At 42.7% G+C, this 9,572-nt stretch overlaps 1 protein-coding gene across 3 annotated transcripts in view; it reads right to left on the reverse strand.

Annotated features, from left to right (window-relative positions):
- HBP1 (HMG-box transcription factor 1) overlaps positions 1 to 8,683 on the reverse strand; it is a 30,897-nt gene extending 22,214 nt beyond the window's left edge. The window contains exon 1 of one of the 3 annotated variants that reach the window (XM_005679135.3): positions 8,625 to 8,683. In XM_005679135.3, the coding sequence (XP_005679192.3) occupies positions 8,625 to 8,639 (15 nt within the window). In that variant the 5' untranslated portion in view covers positions 8,640 to 8,683. Of the gene's footprint in view, positions 1 to 3,784; positions 4,062 to 8,268; positions 8,350 to 8,624 lie in introns of those variants that run through there. The other 2 variants (XM_018047228.1, XM_018047227.1) reach the window with 2 other exon arrangements.

Here is a 9,572-nt window from a genome sequence, read left to right on the forward strand (position 1 = left end):
ACAAAATTCTAACATATTTCTTTTTTCCTTGAAATAAAACAATAAAATATACTGCTGTTAAAAGTCACTTAAAAAAAAAAAAAAAGTCACTTAAAAAAATGAAGTTGGGAATTCCCTGCCAGTTCAGTGTTAGGAGTCAGTGCTTTCACTGCCAGGAGCCTGGGTCCAATCACTGGTCAGGGAACTAAGACCCCACAAGCCACATGTAGTAAGGCCAAAAAAAAACAGGCATTAAAAGTCAATTACCGTAGCCCAGGCTAATCAAAAAATGCAGTGAAAAGATATTTAAACCAAAAGCTAAGTCATGACATAATCACCAACACACACTGACATTTTTTCTACAAAGGCTTTTTTCATGAATTTTCTTATGAAACATTATCCTGACTACAAAACATATGATCACTGTGGGGAAAAAAAAAAAAAAGCTTTTCTTAAGAAAAAAGGAATATAGTAATTATTTCTAATTCCACCAACCTGAGTTACTGGGACATTTTGATGTTACTATCTAATGATCCAATCTCTCTTTCACACAGACATCTACATTTTACCTAAACAAAATCATTTATTTTTCTTCATATGTCATATTATATATAAATGAGACCTTTTCATAACATTAAGTTCATAAGCATTTGCCTGTTCCTAAGCATTAATTCTTTCAAAGATCTGTTTTTAAAAATTAAATTATATATAATCACAGGAATTACCAAAATTTACTTATCCCTCCTACTACTAAACATGTTCCCAGTTTTTTCACTCTTACTTTATACATTCTTTTTTTAAAGTATTTGTTTACATCTGGTTATTTCTTTGGACTTCTAAGAGATAGATTAGTGGTTGGATGGCAATTAAATATCTTCTAAGGCTTACTCCTTGGAAGGAAAGTTATGACCAACCTAGACAGCATATTAAAAAGCAGAGACATTATTTTGCAAACAAAGGTCTGTCTAGTCTAGGCTTTGGTTTTTCCAGTGGTCATGTATGGATGTGAGAGTTGGACTCTAAAGAAAACTGAGCTCTGAAGAATGGATGCTTTTGAACTGTGGTGTTGGAGAAGACTCTTGAGAGTCCCTTAGACTGCAAGGAGATCCAACCAGTACATCCTAAAGGAGATCAGCCCTGGGTGTTCACTGGAAGGACTGATGCTGAAGCTGAAACTCCAATACTTTGGCCACCTGATGCGAAGGGCTGACTCATTTGAAAAGACCCTGATGCTGGGAAAGATTGAAGGCAGGAGAAGGGGACGACAGAGGATGAGATGGTTGGATGGTATCACCGACTCAATGAAGTTTGGGTGGACTCCGGAGTTGGTGATGGACAAGGAGGCCTGGCGTGCTGCGGTTCACGGGGTCACAAAGAGTCGGACACGACTGAGCGACGAATGAATTCAACTGAAAGCTTTTGACACATACAGCTAAACTGACCATTGTCTTACTTTATTTCTAGTATTTTATTTCAGCTTTCATATTTCTGCCTCAAATATGACTCATTTCTTGGGTACTTGGAGCCTTACACAATATAAACTGTAAGATGTACTATGGAGTAGTCGGCAAGTAGTGGAGAAGAGGGCACTGGGTTAGGTGTAAGGAAATGAGTTTGATTCCAGTTTGATCACTTATTAAATCTATGACCTAAATGACTGAGCTTCTCACTAATTCAGTATGTCCATATGGAAACAGGGCTCATGACACCCGCTCTCTCTTCTTCCCAGAGCAGTTGTAAAGATGAAACAAAATGAGCAAAATAAAGTAAAATGATCTTTAAAAAAATTTTATCCCTAGACCAACATAGGGCAATACTATGCATATTCTGGATACTTAATCTCTTAACAGAACAGTTACTGAAAATAATTAACAATAGGAATCAGACAGGCAGTTATTCAGCTTTGGTAATTTCCTCCCTGCAAAATATGACAAATTATCCAACACATTTCAATAAACGTCACAGATCATACCAGTACTTTAAGCAAGTAACAGTTTATCTAAAAGATGTTTGAGGCATTCCCAAGAAATGAACACTTTTCAGTAAGTACAATCTATTATGTAATAATCACAGTCTTATGATATAATTACAGCAAATACGCTAGTGGTGTAACAAATAGCTTCCTACCAAATTGGTGGCCACAAGAGATGTGGTTAGTAACACAAATTGACTTCTCAAGCATAAATGGCCAAATCCTGATTCTGAGCCTCCACTTTCTCATTGCAAAAGCTCAGCAAACTTAGCTTGATCTGTGATGTGCAACCCTGGGGGCACACAGGACCATGTCTGCTTCAAACAAATGATGCTCAAGCCCTGCCTTCCAGAGCATGTGATTTATTTGAACTGAGGTACAGTCCTGTGCACTGGTTTTTACTTGTTTTCATTCAAACAAACTCCTGGTGCACTGGGAGAAGGAGCAGGCTAAAAATGATTGCCATATTCCTTTCTTATCTAAACATATGTGTGTGTATATATATAATATATTCAGTCATTTAATACATATTATGTACAAGGCACTCTACTAGGTATTACGTTGAAACTCGATGAACAGTTTATCATGAATCTCAAGGCACCTACACTTGAGTACAAAGACAGAAGCAAACAACTGCAGTTCTATGGAGGCAGGGCTTGGCTATGAATGGGTGAAAAAGGAAGGAAGGGAAGCTCCTAATGAGAGAAACTCACATGAGCAAACTCAGAATTAGCAAAGTACTGGATGAAATCAGAAGGACATAGAAGCCAGAGGCTAGGATATCTCCTGGTTGTCAATAACAAGGCTGGAAGGCAGACTGGGATCAGAAACTTCAATTCTAGCTCAGGAAAACTGGTTTGCTGCCTTTTTTTTTTTTTTTTTTTGAAACTAGGCTCCTGAGTTTATACATTTGCTACCTGCCAGCTATGTGTCCTGGACAACTTATTTAAAATCTTCATGCCTTCTTCATAAAATGGAAATAATAAAAGCACCTACATAGGTTGTTATAAAAACTCAGTGAGCTCATAAATGTCAAAAGCTTACAACAGTGCCTAACAGAGCAAACCCTCAACATAGAGTGGCCAGTATTATTATTAGCGACTAGCGAACAATGGGAACCACTGCAAATTTTTTAATAGAAGTCTAACATAATCAGAACTATACTTCAAACATTTTTTGTCTATTTTAAAAAATCATACTGAGATACAATGAGTATGCAAAAACATCTATAATAAATACTTAAGGGAGAGTGTTTTGAGGGCACAATATATTCACATTCCTAGTTTCTGTCTACGCCACTCACTCCCAGCTTCCTTTGCAAGAGTCCTCATGAGGGACTTCCCTGGTGGCCCAGTGGTTAGGACAATGCTTCCACTGCAGGGGGCACGGGTTCAATCCCTGGTCAGGGAACTAAGATCCCACAAGCTCAGGGCAAGGCCACCCTTCCCCCCAAAAAGGCAAAATAAGGCCCCCCAGTGAAAGCCCCCTCCAGAAAAGCAGCAAGGTGCTCCCCTCCCATGAAATAAGTGGTAATTGGTAGTATCAGTGCAGATTCCTCTTAGTAATGCCCCAACAAGAGAAAACTAGTTATTCTATGTGGGTTCTTGGCACAGCTAATATTAAGTTTAGTCGATTTTAACCCTTTCCATAGAAAACTTTCTGACATCCTAAGGATACAAGACACAATTTAACCTGACTTAATGACTCAAATTTCATATGAACATCTACTGGACATTTCACACATGGAAGTGATCGACATAAATCAGTGCAAGCTGCAATCTCAAACATGAAAAACTTCTCACTTTCCCCCAGAGTTGCACTGGCCACGTATACCTCCTCAGCAGAGCTGCAGCTGGTCTGTCGTGTCCCATCGCCTGCAGAGCCCTCCCCAGCGAGGTCTGCTCTCCCCTCAGCAGGTCCCAGGTGCCCAGTCACCATTCATAGTGTACTCACATCTCCTTACAACTGCTAGCATCTCTTCAGCACTCTTAGAAACCTACCAACATCCCATCACAACACACCTTAAATGAAATTGGAAGAAACATTTTGGTTTCAAATCAAAGAACAAAAGTATCAAAGGGAAATATTTGTTGAACTTGAGTTCTACGTGTCTGTACCTCTCACTGTTTGTACCTTATTGCACAAGGCTATCAAAAGTCTGGTCTAGATAGTGGAGATTCTCCTTCTCTAAACCTGTAAACAGGAGCAACAGACTTGAAAATCAGACCATTTTCTCTAAAAAAATATAAAATAAAAATTGAGAAAAAGGTAATCTGAGGTAGGTCGCTTAACCTCAAAGGTACCTCTACTGATCTCAGAAGAGCTATTTCGAGGAAAAAAAAAAAAAAAAAAAGCCTCTGATACAATAAAGGAACACCAGAGAATCCATATTCAAAATAACTCCTCACATACATCACACCAATTAAACATTCATTTTGAGAAACAAGCTTCTCTTTCAAACTTTTCCTGGGAGAGCCAACACTGTTGCTCATTCATGCTGTTGTATGCTGCTTTGGCGTTACAGGATTTGACACAGCTCATTACTATGTTTTAGTTGTCTCTGCACATGTCAGCTCTCAACTAGACTGGTGATTTTCAAAGAGTAAAATTCTCCAGCAGTTGTACTCTGAAATGTCATGATCAATATTACAAATTTTTACTGGGTGGAGATGAGACAGCCCTATTGCATCTGTTTTGCAAACTTTCAGAAGTAAATATCCATGAAGTCTCAATGAAAGGAAAGGAAGAGATGACTAGAAATAACCAGGTTTCAGTGAATGAAAAAGGAAATTAGGTTTTACTAAATGCCTACAGGCTATTTGCCAAGCATTTCCACATACTTCATCTAATTTTGTATAAACTTCAAATCACATAAAGCTCAGAACAAAGTACTGTTCTGGATCAGGAGGGAATTCCCTGGCAATTCAGTGGTTAAGACTTCTGCGCTCCCACTGGAGGGGGCAAGGGTTCAATCCCTGGTCCCTGGTCGGGGAACCAAGATCTCACATGGTGTGCGGTGTGACCCCCCCAAAATAAATACTATTCTGGATGATGAAAACAGGGCTCTGATGACTAAATCAGACCATTTTCCCTTCCCCCGCCCCCCAAATGAGAAAAAGGACAAAAGATATAGACCAACACAGAGACATCTAATTTCAATTACATTCAACTGCCTGTCCTTCCCTGAATCTTTATCTTTTCAGCATTATGGATAAAGGAAAAGGATCTTCTCTGTGCCTCCCATAATCCCGAAGGACTGCCTTTTTTTTTTTTTTTTTTTTCCCGAAGGACTTCTGTATGAAGCTCCAACTCTTTGGGGGAAGGAGGTGAAGAAACGGTAATTTGCAATTATTTTATATCTCTAACATGAGAAATTGAGGTGGTATTTAAAATGTATTACACAATTGCAAGCTAAAATCAACCTCCATAACAAACTAGATTAAACACAAACTACACCAAAGCAGTTGAGGGCCTCTATGCGGTTCTTTCAGAAACTTCAAACCAAAGAGTTCAGAGAGATTTCTACAACTCTAGTTTCCCATAATATTAACAAGGAAAAAAATCCACATCCCAATAGTGGGTGGTATTCTTTCCATAAAATGTTACTGTAGAGTATCACTTACAGTGTCATTTCTATATACAAAGTAGAAAAAATAATTTTCTTCTCTAATTTAGTTGATCGAATTTTTTACAGCTATTGGTAGTAGATTAGAAAAGCTATATGACTATTAACAATTGAAAAGCTATATGACTATTAACAATTTAACTTCTAAGCCTCAGTTTTCTTTTTCGTAAAAGGGACCAGTCTACCTGTCTACCTGTGTCTACCTGTATCATAATTACCGGAAGTATTAAAGACACTACATGACACACCCTCCTAATGGTTCCAAAGCATTCCCTTAACTCATCAGTCGCTGCTGCTAAGTCGTTTCAGTCGTGTCCGACTCTGTGCGACTCCACAGACAGCAGCCCACCAGGCTCCCTCGTCCCTGGCATTCTCCAGGCAAGAACACTGGAGAGGGTTGCTACTGCCTTCTCCTCAGTCACTGCTGCCCAGTGCTAAATACATCTATACAAGTTCTTATTCATTTTGTGCTGACCTGATACAAAATACTGAAACCTGAAGAAGAGAACACCAAACACACCACTACAAGCCATCTGTAAACCTGTTCAAAGGTACTGTCAATATAAACAGTACACAAGATAAGTCACTGCACAAAAAAACTTCTTTACATCATGTGTAACAACCTGTGAGAAAAGTTTTTCTAAACTACCAATAACTTTAGAGAAGAAAATTATTTTTTCTAATTTACAGAAAATGACAGTTAATATGATATGAAATACCAAAGTAAATGCAGGTCAAAATATGAAAGGTATACGATTACTGTTGATGAGTTAGGCACAAACAAGAATATAAAATATCATTAAGAGAATATTATTTTTCCTGAATTTTTTAATATACAAAGTATTTGTCAACTTAAAAATATCTGGTGTGATTTCTCATTCCAGGTAAATATTCACTTTCATAATTAAAAGATAATACATGTAAAATACCTGGCATCGTTTCATTAACATGGTACTAACTTAATGAATGGCAGAAAAAAGAAGTACTAATATTTTCATTTCAAACAGAAATAAGGAGACGAGCTAGCTTCTCCCTCATAAAGCCCAGGTTATTTGCACTGAGCATTTAGGTAGTGAGGAAACGGTCCGAAAAAATTAAAATACAGTGGCGGAAACAACTCTTAAAGTGATAGTACCATTTTTGAAGTCTGAGAAGCAGGCATTGTGAAACATGGAAAAATGTGGGAAATCCCGGGAGAAGGTTACTTTGAACTAAGGGGAAGATTTTTCTAAGTTGAAAAAGGTAACTGGGGGACCAGTGGTTCGGGCTCCGTACTTCCTCTGAAGGGGGCAAGGGTCTGATCCTTGGTTGGCGTGGCCGGGGAGCCAAATAAATAAAACCTTTAAATTTTTTATAAGTAACTGGGCTTACAAAACTAAGTAAAATGGAAACCAGGAAGTGAAATCAAAATTTCACCCTATAATGTACTGTCAATTTAGAATTTAAATATTTTGTTTTGGTTTTCTCAAAGGTATAAAACAGCTCCAAAATGTGTTGGGTGTATTGAATTCTTTTGAATATAATTACAATTTCCTGAAAACTTTGTCAACTATTACCTAGTCAGCAAGAACTGAGGAGTTCAATCGTGGAAACTCAACAGTTGACCCTAGTACTCAGCAAGTTAAATCGGAAAACAGCAGGAACAGTAACAAAAAGCAGAGACTGAAAGAACTAGCAGTACATTATAGATTTATTATCAGTAGTTAATAGAAAAATATTTACAAATGTTACAACTATTCTAGTTCTCCAAACGTAACTTTAATTTCACTAAATCATTGTTAGGAATCACCTGTTACTGCTAGTTAGAGGGAAATAAATCTATAGCACTCAGTCGGAATTGTTGGTAGGACTCCAACACTTCCTGGTATACACACAACTGACTTTTAACCTCCTCCCTTAGCATCAGTGGCTGCCAGAATTAAAGACTCTTGAGTGTTTCCCTGCAGTCAGAGCTTCCTTTACAAAAGATTCTTGCTGAAAACTCCTAAAGAATTAACTCTAGGTGATGTGTTCAAAAGAATGCACGGCGGCGAGCGAACTCCCCTAGACAGCATGCAGCGTTTGAAGGAGCTACAAAAACGCGGCCCCGACAGTCGATTTCGCTAGTCGTCTTTTTTGTTTTAATCCGCCTGGGGCAGCAGCATAGGTTGGAAGGCGGAGACTGAAATCGCCTGCCAAGCCTCGATCTCGGTCACACAGAGGCAGTGCCTCCCGGTTCACGCCAAGTCCATCCCCCACCCTCTTTCGCCATTCATCGCGTTCCCCTCCCCTCCCCCCATCATGTGACCGCAGCCTGGACTCCAGGCTTGTTTTTCCCCTCGGCTCAACTCCACCGCGCAGGCGCCAAGGAGTCCATTCATTCGAACTGCGTAACAATGAGCCCCGGGGCCCAAGGGCTCCGCGAGCTTCCCAGTTCGGCCCGAGCCCCTCTCAGCCCCCGAAGAGGCGGCGCCTCACAGGAGTCCTCCACCCGCGGCCGGCCGCCCACCCCGGGCCAACCTCCGACCCTCCGCCCACTCGCGGGGAGTTGAAGTCAAACTTTCCTGGGCAGCCCCAGAGTCGCGTCGGCCCCCTTTCCCCCGCCCAGGCCCGCCCCATCTCCTCACCCGGCCCGGCCACCCACCGCGCCACCCTGCCCAGAGCGCCGTCCTCGCAGACGCCTCCCAGCCCTCGCCCCAAGACCCCCACGGACCTTGCCGACGCGAAGCCCAGGTGAGCTCGCGGGAAGCGCCAGTCCGGTGGGTTCGCCGCAGGCCGGTATCGGACGGTTAACTGCCCCCGCCGTCAGGAAGAGGACAGCCGACCTGAGTTCACCCGGCCGCCAGATACCCTCGGGATCCTGCCCCTCCCTTCCCCACCCCCACCCCTTCCCGAACAGAAAGACAACAAACCGCCGCGGAGTATAAGCAGCCCCGGCGCGGGCCGCCCCGGCCGCGACAACACCACCAGCAACTCGCGTATCCCCTCTACAACTGACGCCGGCCTCCCCCGGGCGCGTTACTGCTCCCGCCGCCGCTCTTAGTCCTCCACCGAAACTTTCCTACTTACCAAACCCGTCGCCATTACCAAGTCTTTCAAGCTTCGTCTTCCCCCGCCCCTCAAACCCCAGGGGGGTTGAGCCTCCGCCCAGCTCCTTCGCCTTCTTATTGGTCCGCCGCACTGCCATTCGATCATTTCTCCTTCCTATTGGTTGGTACCGTGGTCCGTCTCGGTGGGCGGGCTTGTGTTGACTTTTGCGTTGTCTTTATTGGGGAAGACGGAGTGTCAATCACCAGGGTGAGGGCTTCGGATTGGATTGCTGCCGAGACTCCCGGGACTCCAGCCAAACGTTGCCGCCGAAATGGGTTGTGGGTTCGTAGTCTGGGTCTGGCTGTGTTTCTCTCCGAGACTGCACGTCGGAGTAACGGGTTGGACTACATTTCCCAGAAGTGCGTGCACGGTGCAGTCTTGATAGTAAACAAGAGTCATAGGGACACGTGTATCAGCTCGTTTGTTTTGGTGTCTGGGACAAAAAGGAGGGGGCGGAGGAAGGGAGTGTTTTAAAGCTTTGGCTTCTTCTCTTCCTCTGGGCCTGTGCTAGCACTCAGAGCACCCTCAAGCCTCTCGCAGCACCCATTCCGGGCCATAAACCACCAGAGTCGCTTGCAGCTCAGAATTTGGCAAGAGGCCAAGGTATTGTTTTAGTGCGAGGGGAAGGAGATGACTGCACAAGCGGAAGCAGTGCTGCCTCGAAGGGGACCCAGTCACCCAGAAATTACGGCCCCAGGCATGATGGGGATAATAAAGGTGGCGCTGGGGTCCAGTGGGAAGACTTAGCATTCCTTTATCCTGAGCCTGGCTTCGCCCCTCCCTGGACAGCAGCTTGAGGTTTCTCTGCGGACTCTGTTCAGTTCACCCGAGATTTTTTGAATGCCGGCTGCGTGCCAGGCACCGAGAGGCTTGGGGATGAACAATGAGAGAGAAGCTCGGAGGTCTGGACAATTTACAAAACTGTGA

The sequence above is a fragment of the Capra hircus genome, chromosome 4, assembly GCF_001704415.2.
Source record: "Capra hircus breed San Clemente chromosome 4, ASM170441v1, whole genome shotgun sequence".
Classification (NCBI taxonomy): Eukaryota; Metazoa; Chordata; class Mammalia; order Artiodactyla; family Bovidae; genus Capra; species Capra hircus.